The sequence below is a fragment of the Rhinatrema bivittatum genome, chromosome 16 (genome assembly GCF_901001135.1).
Source record: "Rhinatrema bivittatum chromosome 16, aRhiBiv1.1, whole genome shotgun sequence".
NCBI classification, from domain to species: Eukaryota; Metazoa; Chordata; class Amphibia; order Gymnophiona; family Rhinatrematidae; genus Rhinatrema; species Rhinatrema bivittatum.
This window is the reverse complement of record NC_042630.1, coordinates 70967817-70986516: the sequence shown is the minus strand read 5'-3', so window position 1 is coordinate 70986516 and position 18700 is coordinate 70967817. Positions and strand designations below refer to the sequence as shown.

Sequence of the window (18700 nt, the reverse complement as noted above, 5' to 3'; positions counted from 1 at the left end):
CAGAACCCCCTGCTGGAAGGTCTTCGTCCTACAGCCCGCCATTTTCCTTTCTTGCAGGCAGCTCAGCAACTCATTGATTTGGAATGGGCAGCACCGGCGGCCTCCTTTCAAGGGGGCCGGGCCCTGAAAGGCATGTACCATTGGCACCCGGCTCTCCAGGACCTCCTGGCATGCCCTCAGGTGGACGCCTTAATTAGCGCTGTGGTCAAGCGCACTACCATTCCTGTGGAAGGGGGTTGGCCCTCAGGGAGCCCCAGGACAGGCGGATGGACGCCATTCTGAAGCAAAATTTTGAGGTGGCAGCTCTTTCTTTGAGGATTGCGGCCTGTTGCACGGTGGTCACTCGTGCCTGCTTGTCTCAGGTCCGGAACAACGCTCCGGCGGCTGACATGGAGCCCGCTCTTTCCTTCCTCACCGATGCCGCATCGGATTTGGTTCGAACCACGGCTAAGGGGATCTCGTCTTCCGTGGCCGCCAGGAGACACCTATGGATCCAGCCATGGTCCGCTGATGCCCCTTCCAAGTCTCGCCTCACCAAATTGCCTTTTCAGGGCTCGTTTCTGTTTGGCAGTGACCTTGATAAGCTTGTCGCTTCCTGGGGTGCCTCTCCTGTGCCTCGCCTACCAGAAGACCGGTCCAGGAGGGGACAGCGCTCCGGTCCCCGGCCCTCCAGGGGCAGGGGTTCACAGCGATTTGTTCCATATAGAGGGCGCTACCAGACGCCGCGTCCTCCGGCCAGGAATCAGTCCTTTCGGTCCAGGCTGCGCAGACGGGGGAACGGGCCGGGCGGGGGTCCCAGTCGCATCCCACAATGAGAATTTGCCGATTCATCTGGGGGACGAAGCCATAGGGGGCAGGTTGACCCTCTTCTACCCCAGATGGGTCGAGATCACGTCGGACCAGTGGGTCCTCGCAGTTATCCGAGAGGGGTATTATCTGGACTTTCATCATCTTCCTCCGGACAAGTTTGTGGAGTCTTCATGTTCCCCGCTCAAGAAGGCAGCGTTGGCGGCCACCCTGACGAGGCTCCTGACCTTGAACGCTATCCTCCCAGTGCCTGCCTGGGAAGTGAATTCTGGACACTATTCCATTTATTTCATAGTACCCAAGAAAGGGGGCACTTTTCGGCCTGTGCTGGACCTCAAATCCCTCAATCGGTACTTACGGGTGCCGAGGTTTCGCATGGAAACTCTGCGCTCCGTCAAAACCGCAGTCCAGCCCGGAGAGTTCCTCACGGCATTAGACCTGTCCGAAGCCTATCTTCATATTCCGATACATCCGGATCATCAGCGCTTCCTCCGCTTCAAGGTTCTGGACCGCCACTTCCAGTTTCGAGCTCTCCCCTTCGGGTTGGCCACCTCCCCGAGGACATTCACCAAGGTGATCGTGGTTGTGGCGGCGGCACTCAGGCGGGACGGGATCTTGGTCCATCCCTACCTAGACGACTGGTTGATCAGGGCGAAGTCCCGAGCGGAGAGCCTGCGGACAACCGACAGGGTGATCGCCCTTCTGGAAAGCTTGGGCTGGGTCATCAACCTCAGCAAGAGCTGCCTACAGCCTTCCCAGTCCAGAGAATATCTGGGGGTAAGGTTCGACACTCGGGCGGACACGGTCAGTCTTACGTCCAAGAGACAGTTGAAACTTCGGCAGCGTATCCAGTATCTGTTGGGAACCAGTCGGCCGTTAGCTTGGGATTATCTGCAAGTTCTGGGTCTCATGGCCTCCACTCTGGACGTGGTGCCTTGGGCACGAGCCCATATGAGACCACTACAGCATTCCCTGCTCTCTCGCTGGAGCCCCCATCACCGAGCCTATTCCACGCGCCTCCCTCTGCCGGTCCATGTTCGGACCCAGCTGCGGTGGTGGTTGCGGTCCGACCACCTGAGCAGGGGGTCGCGGATGTCCTCGCCCACGTGGATCTTGCTCACCACGGATGCCAGCCTCAGCGGCTGGGGAGCACATTGCGAAGAACTCACTGCGCAAGGGCGTTGGAACAGGGAGGAGTCCACATGGAACATCAATCGCCTGGAAGCCCGGGCAGTCAGACTGGCCTGCCTTCGTTTCGCTCCGCGGCTGCGGCACAGAGCTCTCAGGGTGATGTCCGACAACGCCACCACGGTGGCCTACATCAACCGTCAGGGCGGAACCAGAAGCCGACAGGTATCTCTGGAAATCGCCCCACTCATGGTTTGGGCAGAGGCGAATCTGCGGGACATCTCCGCCGTCCACATTGCCGGGAAGGACAATACCACAGCAGACTTCCTCAGCAGGGGACGCCTGAATCCAGGCGAGTGGCAGCTGTCCCCCACAGCTTTCCAGATGATTGTCGATCACTGGGGGATCCCGGCCATGGATTTACTGGCAGACAAGTCCAATGCTCAGGTACCCAGATACTTCAGCCGCAGGCGCGACCCGTGCTCGCACGGCATCGATGCTCTGGTCCAGCCGTGGCCTCCGGGGACTCTTCTATATGCCTTTCCCCCGTGGCCTCTACTGGGTGCCCTCATCCACAGGATTCGGTCACACCAGGGCCTAGTTCTTCTGGTGGCCCCGGACTGGCCGAGAAGACCCTGGTACGCGGACCTCAGATGCCTGCTGGCAGGGGAGCCTCTCCCCCTGCCTCCTCTCCGGGACCTTCTACGTCAAGGTCCCATTCTGCACGAGGATCCGGCTCGGTTCTCTCTTACGGTCTGGCCATTGAGAGGGCTCGACTGAAGAAAAAGGGTTACTCGGGGCCTGTGATTACTACACTCCTCCGGGCTCGCAAGTTTTCCACTTCCCTCACCTACGTACGGATCTGGAGAATCTTCGAAGCATGGTGCGACTCTCATGGCACCAGTCCACATGCCGCCACTATTCCTATTGTGTTGGATTTCTTGCAGGATGGGCTTCAGAAGGGTCTCTCCCTCAGCTCCATCAAGGTTCAGGTAGCGGCACTATCGTGCTATGGACCCAGGAGAGGTGGCAAGACTATCGCCAAGCACCCTGATGTTTCTCGTTTCCTGCAAGGCGTCAAGCATATTCGTCCGCCACTAAAGTGGCCTATACCCTTCTGGAACCTTAATCTGGTTCTGGATTTCCTTGCGGGATCCACCTTCCGACCCCTTCGGGGCTTGTCTCTACGGTCTCTAACCCTGAAGTTGGTATTCCTGCTGGCCGTATGCTCCGCACGCCGCGTCTCTGAACTACAGGCGCTGTCCTGCCGTGACCCCTTTCTACGTATCACTTCGGAGTCTATCCATCTTCGGACGGTTCCCTCCTTTCTCCCTAAAGTGGTTTCACAGTTTCATCTTAACCAAACCATATCCTTGCCTACCACGGTAGGTTTGAAGAAATCTGAAGAAGGCCGTTTATTACGCCATCTCGACCTCGGCAGATTGCTGCCCAGGTATCTGACAATGACTCAAGACCTGCGGAAGACAGACCATCTGTTCGTCCTACACAGCGGGAAGAAGCAAGGTGAAGCGGCCTCTCGGCCCACCATTGCCCGCTGGATTAAAGACGTGGTCAGAGCCGCCTACGTGGCGGCTGGGAAGGCTCCGCCTCTACAGGTTAAGGCTCATTCTACCAGAGCCCAAGCGGCGTCTTGGGCTGAATCCCGGATGCTGTCACCGGCGGACATCTGTAAAGCGGCGACATGGTCCTCCCTCCATACCTTTTCTCGGTTCTACCGTCTGGATGTCCAGGCCAGGGAGGACTCGGCCTTTGCGAGGGCGGTACTGCATGGTCCTCAGGCAGCCTCCCGCCCAGGCGGGGTGTAAAGCTTTGGTACATCCCATTTGTCCTGAGTCCATCTGGCTACATGCCAGGAAATGTTCAGATTACTTACCTGGTAATCTTGTTTTCCTTAGTGTAGACAGATGGACTCAGCATCCCGCCCAGCTGCCTGTGTCCATGGGTTTCACTGATTCCGGGTACGCCTTTGACTTTTGTGTTCCTAAGAGCGTACACTCTGCCTATATCCTCGCCTTCCGGTTGGGAAGACTGGCGGTCTCCGGCCACTGTCAATCGGTCAGGGGAGGCCTGTTTTCACTTTTTTCTTTACTTTTCATTGAGCGTCAGTACACACATCCCTAACAGCTTTTGCAAGGAAGATTACTGAACAGCTGCGCTTCCTGTGGGGATATATACACGCCCCTGTGCTGACGTCAGATCCGTCTCCAACTGCTAGCACGCGGATACTATCCCATTTGTCCTGAGTCCATCTGTCTACACTAAGGAAAACAAGATTACCAGGTAAGTAATCTGAACATTTCAGACTTATTAGTAAAAATTTGTAACTTATCATTAAAATCATCCATTGTAACTGAAGACTGGAGGATAGCAAATGTAACCCCAATATTTAAAAAGGGCTCCAGGGGCGATCCGGGAAACTACAGACTGGTTAGCCTGACTTCAGTGCCAGGAAAAATAGTGGAAAGTGTTCTAAACATCAAAATCACAGAACATATAGAAAGACATGGTTTAATGGAACAAAGTCAGCATGGCTTTACCCAGGGCAAGTCTTGCCTCACAAATCTGCTTCACTTTTTTGAAGGAGTTAATAAGCATGTGGATAAAGGTGAACCGGTAGATACAGTATACTTGGATTTTCAGAAGGCTTTTGACAAAGTTCCTCATGAGAGGCTTCTAGGAAAAGTAAAAAGTCATGGGATAGGTGGCGATGTCCTTTCGTGGATTGCAAACTGGCTAAAAGACAGGAAACAGAGAGTAGGATTAAATGGGCAATTTTCTCAGTGGAAGGGAGTGGACAGTGGAGTGCCTCAGGGATCTGTATTGGGACCCTTACTTTTCAATATATTTATAAATGATCTGGAAAGAAATAAGATGAGTGAGATAATCAAATTTGCAGATGACACAAAATTGTTCAGAGTAGTTAAATCACAAGTAGATTGTGATAAATTGCAGGAAGACCTTGTGAGACTGGAAAATTGGGCATCCAAATGGCAGATGAAATTTAATGTGGATAAGTGCAAGGTGATGCATATAGGGAAAAATAACCCATGCTATAATTACACAATGTTGGGTTCCATATTAGGTGCTACAACCCAAGAAAGAGAACTAGGTGTCATAGTGGATAACACATTGAAATTGTCGGTACAGTCGGCAGTCAAAAAAGCAAACAGAATTTTGGGAATTATTAGAAAGGGAATGGTGAATAAAACGGAAAATGTCATAATGCCTCTATCGCTCCATGGGGAGACCGCACCTTGAATATTGTGTACAATTCTGGTCGCCGCATCTCAAAAAAGATATAATTGCGATGGAGAAGATACAGAGAATGGTTACCAAAATGATAAAAGGAATGGAACAACTCCCCTATGAGGAAAGACTAAAGAGGTTAGGACTTTTCAGCTTGGAGAAGAGACGACTGAGGGGGGATATATGATAGAGGTGTTTAAAATCATGAGAGGTCTAGAACGGGTAGATGTGAATGGGTTATTTACTCTTTCGGATAGTAGAAAGACTAGGGGGCACTCCATAAGGTTAGCATGGGGCACATTTAAAACTAATCGGAGAAAGTTCTTTTTTACTCAACGCACAATTAAACTCTGGAATTTGTTGCCAGAGGATGTGGTTAGTGCAGTTAGTATAGCTGTGTTTAAAAAAGGATTGGATAGGTTCTTGGAGGAGAAGTCCATTACTTGCTATTAAGTTCACTTAGAGAATAGCCACTGCCATTAGCAATGGTTACATGGAATAGACTTAGTTTTTGGGTACTTGCCAGGTTCTTATGGCCTGGATTGGCCACTGTTGGAAACAGGATGCTGGGCTTGATGGACCCTTGGTCTGACCCAGTATGGCATTTTCTTATGTTCTTATGTTACTAGAAATTAACGACAATGGGGAGGTATCTCCGGGTATCTTATGGGAAAGCTTGAAAGTGGTACTACGAGGGCTATTCATATCAAGGGCAGCGTATACTAAAAAGGAAAATGCTAAAAAGATTACAGCTTCTGGAGCAAATAGCCCAACTAGAACTTAGACATAAAAAAAACACGTGGAGCCACAGAGGCATTCACGGAGCGGGATGCCAGTGGCCAGTGGTAGGTGTCCACCTTCATGGAGCGGAAGGATGTAGGGCTGTCATCTCCCAATTAAATAAAAAACAAAAACAAAAAACAAAACAGGGATGGGATCCATCAGGTCTAGAGGACACATATAAAGAGCAGGTAGTAAAATACTGCACGGAGCGGCAGTAGCCACAGAGGCATTCACGGAGCGGGATGCCAGTGGCCAGTGGTAGGTGTCCATATAAAGAGCAGGTAGTAAAATACTGCACAGAGCGGCAGTAGCCACAGAGGCATTCACGGAGCGGGATGCCAGTGGTAGGTGTCCACCTTCACGGAGCGGAAGGATGGAGGGCTGTCATCTCCCAATTAAATAAATAATAAAAAAACCCAGGGATGGGATCCATCAGTTCTAGAGGACGCATATAAAGAGCAGGTAGTAAAACACTGCATGGAGCGGCAGTAGCCACAGAGGCATTAACGGAGCGGGATGCCAGTGGCCGGTGGTAGGTGTCCACCTTCACAGAGTAGAAGGATGAAGGGCATCCATCTCCCAATTAAAAAAAGAAAAGAAAAAAAGAAAAAAAAACAGGGATGGGTTCATGGGCTTATAGGTATTACCAATTATTAGGCTTTTCAATATTTGATGATAGTTAATGTGACTTTCAAGGCATTCTTCACTTTCGGTGCATGTCCGGCATGACTCCTTGCTTCAATGACAGGGGAAAAGAAAAACTGATACTTCACACATTTCCAGCATTGCCCTCTGCTTCATGGCAGAGAGCTATGCTGCCGCTTACCCAACTAATCAAACTTAATATTTCACTTGGAAGCAGCTCCAGCACTGCTCTCTACATTAATGGTGGGGGTGAAAAGGGAATTAGAACATAAGGTTACTAAGAGCCAAGAGAAACAGTTAAGTATGAGAACAAATGTGTGAAGCTTGCTGGGCAGACTGGATGGACCGGTTGGTCTTCTTCTGCCGTCATTTCTATGTTTCTATGTTTCTATATAACCCAACAGCTAAAGGAAGCTCACAGAGAACTTGGTGATCTTGAATTAGGCAGGATGGCACACCAATTGGACGTTCTTAAACAATATTTCGAATATGGTATCAAGGCTAGTAAGCACTTAGCACGGAAACTCAAGGAACAGGAGGCTAAGACTCAAATTACAAAAATAAAGAGTAGTGATGGGCAATATTTTTACTCTCAGGCTGCAATTGGCGAAAGGTTTAATTATTATCAAGTTATATGATTCAGATAGGCGATATCTCACTATCTTAGTGATATCACACTCCCATCACTGGATGCCAATGCCCGAGAGCTCTTAGATGGCAAGTTACAGGAAACAGAAACGCTTCAGGTTATAAAAGAATTAAAGGCCGGGAAATCCCCGGATTTAATCGGGTATACGGGGAAATTTTATAAAATATTTGGTGCATATCTAGCAACTCCTCTCACGAATATGTTTAATGACCTGACTAATCTGGGAAGATATCACAACAGGCTAACACGGCGGGGATTACAATCCTGGCTAAACCAGGGAGGGTCAAAGAGTATATTTCCCTGCACTGGGTTTAATACAGGTATTCTAATTGATAGATTCACAAACAATATACCCGTATTTACATTTTAAATATATTATATATTTTATTCCATATATTAAAAAACATACATGAAACACACCCTATATTCACACACATTCACTCATTCATTCAACTACACATCAATTTATACACAATCTTTTAAAAATTAACATCAAATACATACATGTTCCACATTAACATTAAACATGTTACCCAAATATTGCAATAAACCCTAATTACAATGTAAACATTTAATTCAATGTAAACATATTACTTCACAAATTTCTTATTTCATTCCCTCAGATTAGTTATTGTTCCCTGAACATCTCAAATTCAATGTCCTTTATTATATAAGATCTTTTCAATGCCTGTCCCTTCTTAGTCGTAATTCAACTGCTGTCCCGACAGGAAGCTCCTGTTTCACCCGTTGGTTTCTTCAGGGAATTAGCTTTGTATTCACATCTAAAAGCTCCTGAATAATATTTTCCGTAGTGTACAACACCACACAGGCTATCACTGCCAATCCAAGGTAATTAGGGAACCTGTATTCATTTCACTAAACGGATTTTTTCACTTTCAATTTCTCATTCTTTTAAAGTCATCTCTGTTTCCTTAATCATTTTACCACTTCTCCACTGAAGTTACTTCATATCGTTTACTGCACCATATAATTTCAACCATCCAGCAATTCCACTGTTTCCAAAAATTCTTCACCTAACTGCTGTCTCTCTCCTACTTTTACTCAGGAAGGTATTTCAGTACCAGTCCTTTGATCTCCCATTTGGTAAAGGACATCAATTGTTTAACTTCAGCTCATTGGTATTGGTATTGGCCTTTAGGATTTGATCTTCCCAGGTGATAAATACCAAATGTCATAGCCTTTGATGTTCACAAGGACACCAGTTGTTCCTTGGGGCCATCCTCTCTCTTATTAACATATTGGTGTCAGGAAGTCTCAGGAATAGGGGAACAAATGGTAATAGTGTCATGCCTTTGTACTATCTTTGTAATTAAATTATATGTAATATATTGATTCATACTTGTCAAATATTGGAGTCTGTTCTGATCCATAGCTGTCTCTTTGATTTACAAAGTCTTCCGGAGATCTATCTAGCTTGCCTAAAATGTATCCTTACACCCATTCCCACCCTGTGTTAGGAAGCTTGGCTACATCCCAGGAGTCTGGACTGATCTGGGTATGAACAGGAAAAGAAATTTTGGTTCTTACCTACTAATTTTCGTTCATGTAATAATAGAGCAGTCCAGAGTCCCACCCATTTGGGAGAGTCTGCTAGTACTGACAGTTTTATGCCTAATGCAGAGTTGTTGAGGGATTCAATGATGTTCTTCTTTATTACTGTTGGAAAGGATTTTTGCCTTTGAGGTTTTACCTTCCTGCTAGTTGAGAGGGTTTTGGAGACTTATTTGTTAGTTTATTTCTAATCATCTTGGGTATAGGTCAATGTTGAGGGGCACCAGGTGGCACACTAGATTATAGGGCACTGTAAGTGAAACTGTCTCTGTTCCCCCCCCAAATCTACTGGCAGGGAGGCAAAACCCAGGTGTCTGAACTGATCTGTAGAATTACAGGGACGGAAATTAGCAGCTAAGAACCAATTTTCCTATACTCTCCTCTCTTAACGTGCATGGTCCCAATGAGTTTGCTTATTCTTTCCTTTCTCTCTAGGTATATACTGTTCCCATTGGTGGTATGATGGTGCGTCAGCCCTTCTCTGTGGGTGGCTCTGGCAGTTCTTACATCTATGGTTTTGTGGACTCTTCATACAAGCCTGGGATGAACAGGGATGAATGCTTACTATTTACAGCCAATGGTAACCGATATCTTCTGAAAAGAATTGTTCTTGTAGAAGCAATAGGCTACTGTGTTATAAATACCAGTTATTGTATGTATGTATTCCTTACTTGTGTGTACAGCTCTGCAAAGGGAATTGATATCTTTGTGCTTCCTGTTGTATGTACATCTTTCAAAGGGAATTGATATGTATGTAAAATAGATTTCCTAGCATGTAGCCAGATGGACTCAGGACCAGTGGGTTATGTGTTCCTCTGCCAGCAAATGGGAGATGGAGTCAGATTTCAAAGCTGACGTCACCCTAGATATACCCCTGCAGTGACTTCAGCTCCGCAGTATCTCTGTCTCCTAGCAGATATGAACATTATCCCAGACACTAGCAGTGTTAGGAAAATTATAGTAAGAAGACAAAATTACCTTAAAGAAGATCGAGCTGCGCTCTCCTGCGGTAATACCTAAGGGTCCCTCCCCCAGTTGAGAATTCTTGAGGTGTGCCTTGGTCCGGTAGCTGGTTCCCAGCATGGACTTAGCCCCCAGAGTGGCTGAAAGGCAGCGGGTGCATAACCGAGCACGGTGGTGAAGGTAAAACCCTCTCCCTCCGCAGCTGGAGACCATCCAGCACACGATCGGTAAGCAGAAAACTTTAAATTCAGGTCTCTGGTCTCCAGAGCTCAAATTGCCATATCAATTCTTCCTCCTCCTTCCGGCGAGGTAAAAAAGGGAGCACCGATCAGGTTGAGCAGCCTTGGTCGGGCTAGGCCCCGATCTGGTGCAAGGTTCCACACATGAGACCCTCTGGGGGTCGTCTGCACCATCTTCCCTTTTCGACCGGCGGTATGCACGAGGCAGGCCAGACGGCCGATGCGCCTAACTTGTGTGCCCAGTGCACACTGAGCGCACAACCGCGCTTGCAACTACAGGCGCGCATTGAAGCTCATTTCCTGTGCGACTAGACATAGAGGCAATGGCACCGGTAACCAAGAAGGCCAGAAGGCACTCTCTTTGCACAGCCTGCCACATAAGAGCCGCACAGCCTGAACTGGAGTCCTGCCTGAGTCAGCATTGTGAAGAAGCCCAGGGGGGAGCAAAGCCTGGCCCCTCACTGTCGGAAGATGAGTCCGGAACTACTACATATGATAGCTCCCTGGATCTATGCAACCCTGAGATGGCTTCCCCACAAGAGAGCACTTCAGGGGCCCCTACTCCAACACCCCCCCCCCCCCCCAGGATTAACATGGATCCAGGGACCTTCTCCTGGTTAGAATTTTTCCAAGGGCTGCAAGCCTTCGTTCGGGCGCAATCAGCCTCAGCTACGTCCCGGGCTCAACCCCTGCCAGAAGCACAAGATCCTCCCATCTCTAATTGGATGCCTCGCCTGACCAAGAATTTCCCTGACAGGGACCCGGATACCTCAGATGATGATGGTGGCTCCCTGGAAGAAGGAGAAATCCTTCCAGGCCTGGAACCATACCGGACCATGCTCTGCTTCTTCCATAGGGATGAATTACCAGCCCTTGTTTCCCAGACTCTGAAAACTCTGGGTATTTCAGGCACAGACCCTATGGTGGAACCAAAGAAGAACCACATCTTGGTGTCCCTAAAGCCTTATGCTACTTCCCAAAGATGGAAGCCATCCAGGAACTGATTGACCTTGAGTGGGATGTCCCAGAGGCCAGCTTTAAAGGAGGTTGGGCCTTGGAAGCCTTATACCTTCTGGAACGGGCTACCAAGGAACGCCTGCGTTTTCACACAGTGGACGCCATGGTCTCTGCCATCTCAAAGCAAACAACCATTCCCGTTGAGGGAGGGGCTGCATTGAAGGATACTCAGGATAGATGATTGGAATCCATTCTTAAGCAGCCTTCGAGACAACAGCAATGCCACTGCATATTGCTTCCTGCTGCGCACTGGTGGCATGTTTCTGCTTGCTCCTCTCAAGAGAGGCAAATAAGTCCAGAACATATACCAGTGAGACGTTGGAACTGGCAGTAGCCTTCCTGACGGAAGCAAGCTCAGATCTGGTGCGTACTTCAGCCAGAGGAGTAGCCTTTGTAGTGTCAGCCAGAAGACCACTATGGCTGCAGAATTGGTCTGCTGATGCGACCTCTAAAGCGAATCTCACAAGAATGCCCTTTAAAGGATCTCTTATTCAGAAGTGAATTGGAGAAGTTAGCCAGCAAGTGGGCGAATCTCCAGTGCCTCGGCTACAAGAAGACTGGGTAAATGATTCCCGCGCCCCTCCCCCAGAAGAACCAGGGGCAGAGGTTTTGTAACGTTGTAGACCCTACAGGAACTCACAGTTCCAGGCACCTCGTCCCTCTGGAAGGTCACAGCCCTTTCGGAACTGACAGACCAAGAGGGAGGAATAGGCCCGGTGGCAGATTCCAGCCGTGCTCCCCAATGAGAATGGGCCAACCCATCCACAGGAAGAGGAAATAGGGGGTCGACTTTTCCTCTTCTACCAAAGATGGGTCGAGATCACATTGGACAAAGGGGTACTAAACATCATTCGAGAAGGTTACTCTCTTGAGTTCCGCAGCATCTTTCGGGACAAATTTATGATGTCACCCTGCCACTCCCACACCAAGAGACACTGGCAGTGGAAGCCACTCTGACAAGAACATAAGAAAATACCATAATGGGTCAGACCAAGGGTCCATCAAGCCCAGCATCCTGTTTCCAACAGTGGCCAATCCAAGCCATAAGAACCTGGCAAGTACCCAAAAACTAAGTCTATTCCATGTTACCATTGCTAATGGCAGTGGCTATTCTCTAAGTGAACTTAATAGCAGGTAATGGACTTCTCCTCCAAGAACTTATCCAATCCTTTTTTAAACACAGCTATACTAACTGCATTAACCACATCCTCTGGCAACAAATTCCAGAGTTTAATTGTGCGTTGAGTAAAAAAGAACTTTCTCCGATTAGTTTTAAATGTGCCCCATGCTAACTTCATGGAGTGCCCCCTAACTTTCTACTATCCGAAAGAGTAAATAACAGATTCACATCTACCCATTCTAGTCCTCTCATAATTTTAAACGTCTCTATCATATCCCCCCTCCAAGCTGAAAAGTCCTAACCTCTTTAGTCTTTCATGGAGCAATTGGTTCAGGAACCTACAAGAGAGGGAGCTATTTTAGATTTAATTCTTAGTGGAACGCAAGATTTGGTGAAAGAAGTAACGGTGGTGGGGTCACTTGGCAACAGTGATCATAACATGATCAAATTTAAACTAATAACTGGAAGGGGGACAATAAGTAAATCTGCAGCTCTAACACTAAATTTTAAAAAGGGAAACTTTGATAAAATGAGGAAAATAGTTAGAAAAAAACGGAAAGGTGCAGCTGCAAAGGTTAAAAGTGATCAACAGGCTTGGACATTGTTTAAAAATACAATCCTAGAGGCGCAGTCCATATGTATTCCGCGCATTAAGAAAGGTGGAAGGAAGGCAAAACGATTACCATCATGGTTAAAAGGTGAGGTGAAAGAGGCTATTTTAGCCAAAAAAAATCCTTCAAAAATTGGAAGAAGGATCCATCTGAAGAAAATAGGATAAAACATAAGCATTGTCAAGGTAAGTGTAAAACATTGATAAGACAGGCGAAGAGAGAATTTGAAATGAAGTTGGCCATAGAGGCAAAAACTCATAATAAAAACTTTTTAAAATATATCCAAAGCAAGAAACCTGTGAGGGAGTCAGTTGGACCATTAGATGACAGAGGGGTTAAAGGGGCTCTTAGGGAAGATAAGGCCATTGCAGAAAGACTAAATGAATTCTTTGCCTCCGTGTTTACTAATGAGGATGTTGGGAAGATACCAGTTCCGGAGATGGTTTTCAGGGGTGATGACTCAGACGAACTGAACGAAATCACTGTGAACCTGGAAGATGTAGTAGGCCAGATTGACAAACTAAAGAGTAGCAAATCACCTGGGCCGGATGGTATGCATCCTAGGGTTCTTAAGGAACTCAAAAATGAAATTTCTGATCTATTAGTTAAAATTTGTAACCTATCATTAAAATCATCCATTGTACCTGAAGACTGAAGGGTGACCAATGTAACCCCAATATTTAAAAAAGGCTCCAGGGGCGATCCGAGTAATTATAGACCAGTGAGCCTGACTTCAGTGCCGGGAAAAATAGTGGAAACTATTCTCAAGATCAAAATTGTAGAGCATATAGAAAGACATGATTTAATGGGACACAGTCAACATGGATTTACCCAAGGGAAGTCTTGCCTAACAAATCTGCTTCATTTTTTTTTGAAGGGGTTAATAAAAATGTGGATAAAGGTGAACCGGTAGATGTAGTGTATTTGGATTTTCAGAAGGCGTTTGACAAAGTCCCTTATGAGAGGCTTCTACGAAAAGTAAAAAGTCATGGGATAGGAGGCGATGTCCTTTCGTGGATTACAAACTGGTTAAAAGACAGGAAACAGAGAATAGGATTAAATGGTCAATATTCTCAGTGGAAAAGGGTAAACAGTGGAGTACCTCAGGGATCTGTATTGGGACCGGTGCTTTTCAATATATATATATATAAATGATCTGGAAAGGAATACGACGAGTGAGGTTATCAAATTTGCGGATGATACAAAATTATTCAGAGTAGTTAAATCACAGGCAGACTGTGATACATTACAGGAGGACCTTGCAAGACTGGAAGATTGGGCATCCAAATGGCAGATGTAATTTAATGTGGACAAGTGCAAGGTGATGCACATAGGGAAAAATAACCCTTGCTGTAGTTACACGATGTTAGGTTCCATGTTAGGAGCTACCACCCAGGAAAAAGATCTAGGCATCATAGTGGATAATACTTTAAAATCATCGGCTCAGTGTGCTGCAGCAGTCAAAAAAGCAAATAGAATGTTAGGAATTATTAGGAAGGGAATGGTTAATAGAATGGAAAATGTCATAATGCCTCTGTATCGCTCCATGGTGAGACAGCACCTTGAATACTGTGTACAATTCTGGTCGCCGCATGTCAAAAAAGATATAGTTGCGATGGAGAAGGTACAGAGAAGGGCAACCAAACTGATAAAGGGGATGGAACAGCTCCCTTATGAGGAAAGGCTGAAGAGGTTAGGGCTGTTCAGCTTGGAGAAGAGAAGGCTGAGGGGGGATATGATAGAGGTCTTTAAGATCATGAGAGGTCTTGAACGAGTAGATGTGACTCGGTTATTTACACTTTCAAATAATAGAAGGACTAGGGGGCATTCCATGAAGCTAGCAAGTAACACATTTAAGACTAATCGGAGAAAATTCTTTTTCACTCAACGCACAATAAAGCTCTGGAATTTGTTGCCAGAGAAGGTAGTTAGTGCACTTAGTGTAGCTGGGTTCAAAAAAGGTTTGGATAAGTTCTTGGAGGAGAAGTCCATTAATGGCTATTAATCAATTATACTTAGGGAATAGCCACTGCTATTAATTGCATCAGTAGCATGGGATCTTCTTAGTGTTTGGGTAATTGCCAGGTTCTTGTGGCCTGGTTTTTGGCCTCTGTTGGAAACAGGATGCTGGGCTTGATGGACCCTTGGTCTGTCCCAGCATGGCAATTTCTTATGTTCTTTGGGTGACCGTTGATCGGTTTTCGAAGACGGCACATTTTGTGGCTCTCCTAAGCTTACCCACCACCATGGAGCTCGCCAAGCTATTTATCTCTCACATCTTCCGCCTGCATGGCTTGCCTAAGCACATAGTCTCCGATCGTGGAGCTCAATTCACAACAAAAAACGTCTGGAAGGCACTATAAGAACATAAGAAAATGCCATACTGGGTCAGACCAAGGGTCCATCAAGCCCAGCATCCTGTTTCCAACAGTGGCCAATCCAGGCCATAAGAACCTGGCAATTACCCAAAAACTAAGTCTGTTCCATGTTACCATTGCTAATGGCAGTGGCTATTCTCTAAGTCAGGGGTCAGGAACCTTTTTGGCTGAGAGAGCCATAAACGCCACATATTTTAAAATGTAATTCCATGAGAGCCATACAATATGTTTAAAACTAAATACAAGTAAATGTGTGCATTTTATGTAAGATCACACTTTTAAAGTACAATAAGTCTCTGAAAATATTACACCAGGCCTTAAGACACCAATACATCTCCTATTAGGAAAACGGACCAAGTCAGGCTGCTATAGAGTCCTACACAGAAACTACACGCCAGCAGAAAACCTCACCTGAATCACGTGCTGTCCCTCACCTAACATAGAATAAAGAGACCAAAACGCATAACAAGAAGCATGCAGACAAAAACTGAATTGGAAACTGCAACAAGCCAGAGTCTCTGTATGCAGTGTAACAAAGGAAAAAAGAAACATCACACATCCTTATAAAACAAATCAAGAAATATAAAATCATCAGCAGTAAAACTGTACTAACAAAAAGAACATATTTCGAAACAGCTGATGAGTGGAATATCCAATAATTAAAAACTCATATAAAACATTTCCAGATACCAACAAAATATTTCAAAATAGCAGACACAAAGATCCAGTAATGAAAAATAATAAGGATACAAAAATTTTTTTGCTCTGCATACCTGGGAACGTTTGATATCCAGGTGTCCTGAGATTGTTCTGAATTAGCAGGAGGTGGGGTGGTTTGCTTGGAACTTTCTCCTCTCTGTCACATACCAGCGCTCTCTCTCACACTGGCTTTCAATGACACACCTATACACACATGCTCTCAGTCACTCACATATACAAATGTTTTTTCTCTCTCACTTATATAGGCTCTTAATTACACATTTACACACATGCTGTCTATCTTTTCACACTTACACACACACAGGCTTTCAATCACATAAATACATGCTGTCTTTTTCTCTCACACACAGACTCTCATTCACATGCTTACAAACATGTCCTCTCTTTCTCTCATTTACACACAGGCTCTCAATCACATACTCACATGCTCCCTCACCTAAATCAGCTGTCAATCAGACACAGACACACATGATCTCTCTCTTACTTATACACACAGGCTCTTAATCATACATACACATGATCTCTCTCACACATAAAGGATCTCAATCATACACACATACTCTTTCAAACAAACAGGTTTTCAATTACAAACTTACACATACAGGTTCCCAATGGTAAACTTATATTCATGCTCTCTCTCTCACAGGCAGGATCTCAATCACAGACATACTCTCTTTCACATATACAGGCTCTCAATCATTCACATACATGCAATCTCTCACTCACACACACAGGATCTCAAACACACATCTCGCTCATTCACTCTCTCTCTCCCCCTCCCCCCCCCCGGGAACTCGCGGCAGCAGCAGCCACCTCCCAACGCTAACCTCCTTCATTTTCAGCCCTCGCGGAGGCGAAGGCGGAGTCCCATCGGCCGCGGTTGAAGATTTTCATTTTCCTCCGTGCCGCGCTGCAGTCTTCTTCCCGTCGGACACTAGCGTGCCTGCGCGGGTCTTCCCGCGCAGGCACCCGATGCTCTCCACTTCCTTTTCCGGGCCGCGGGAAGAAGAGAGCACGCCGGTGCTCTCTTCTTCCCGCGGCCCGGAAGAGGAAGTGGAGAGCATCGGGTGCCTGCGCGGGAAGACCCGCGCAGGCACCCGATGACTCCAGCGCTGGCACCCGGATGACTCCAGTCGGCGTGCTCTCTTCTCCTCTTCCCCCCCCCCCCCCCCCCCCGCGGCCCGGAAGAGGAAGTGGTGAGCATCGGGTGCCTGCGCGGAAGAAGAGACCACGCTAGTGTGGTCTCTTCTTCCCGCGCAGGCACCCGATGCTCTCCACTTCCTCTTCCGGGCCGCGGGGGGGGGGGGGCGGAGAAGAGAGCACGCCGGTGCCGCTGACTCCAGCTGTCCTGCCGCGTTCCGCCCGGGCTGACAGCATTTTAAGCCCGGGCGGCGGAGGACCGGGGAGCAGCTGGGTCAGCGGGGAACCGCGAAGTATGGCGACACTTGTCTGCGAGCCAGATGCAGCCCTCAAAAGAGCCATATCTGGCTCGGGAGCCATGGGTTCCCGACCCCTGCTCTAAGTGAACTCAATAGCAGGTAATGGACTTCTCCTCCAAGAACTTATCCAATCCTTTTTTAAACACAGCTATACTAACTGCACTAACCACATCCTCTGGCAACAAATTCCAGAGTTTAATTGTGCGTTGAGTAAAAAAGAACTTTCTCAGATTAGTTTTAAATGTGCCCCATGCTAACTTCATGGAGTGCCCCCTAGTCTTTCTACTATCCGAAAGAGTAAATAACCGATTCACATCTACCCGTTCTAGACCTCTCATGATTTTAAACACCTCTATCATATCCCCCCTTAGTCATCTCTTCTCCAAGCTGAAAAGTCCTATCCTCTTTAGTCTTTCCTCATAGGGGAGCTGTTCCATTCCCCTTATCATTTTGGTAGCCCTTCTCTGTACCTTCTCCATCGCAATTATATCTTTTTTGAGATGCGGTGACCAGAATTGTACACAGTATTCAAGGTGCGGTCTCACCATGGAGCGATACAGAGGCATTATGACATTTTCCGTGTTATTCACCATTCCCTTTCTAATAATTCCCAACATTCTGTTTGCTTTTTTGACTGCCGCAGCACACTGAACCGACAATTTCAATGTGTTATTCACTATGACCCCCTAGATCTTTCTTAGGTTGTAGCACCTAATATGGAACCCAACATTGTGTAATTATAGCATGGGTTATTTTTCCCTTTATGCATCACCTTGCACTTATCCACATTAAATTTCATCTGCCATTTGGATGCCCAATTTTCCAGTCTCACAAGGTCTTCCTGCAATTTATCACAATCTGCTTGTGATTTAACTAATCTACACAATTTTGTATCATCTGCAAATTTGATTCTCACTCGTATTTCTTTCCAGATCATTTATAAATATATTGAAAAGTAAGGGTCCCAATACAGATCCGTGAGGCACTCCACTGTCTACTCCCTTCCACTGAGAAAATTGTCCATTTAATACTACTCTGTTTCCTGTCTTTTAGCCAGTTTGTAATCCACAAAAGGACATATCCCATGACTTTTTACTTTTCCTAGAAGCCTCTCATGAGGAAGTTTGTCAAACGTCTTCTTAAAATCCAAGTATACTACATCTACCGGTTCACCTTTATCCACGTGTTTATTAACTCCTTCAAAAAAGTGAAGCAGATTTGTGAGGCAAGACTTGCCCTGGGTAAAGCCATGCTGACTTTGTTCCATTAAACCATGTCTTTCTATATGTTCTGTGATTTTGTTGTTTAGAACACTTTCCACTATTTTTCCTGGCACTGAAGTCAGGCTAACCGGTCTGTAGT

The 18700-nt window shown here is 46.6% G+C and overlaps 1 protein-coding gene across 1 annotated transcript in view; it reads left to right on the top strand.

Annotated features, from left to right (window-relative positions):
* PSMB6 (proteasome subunit beta 6) overlaps positions 1 to 18700 on the top strand; it is a 57093-nt gene that overhangs the window by 25267 nt on the left and 13126 nt on the right. The window contains 1 exon segment of the mRNA XM_029580102.1: positions 9287 to 9431. Within this exon segment, the coding sequence (XP_029435962.1) occupies positions 9287 to 9431 (145 nt within the window).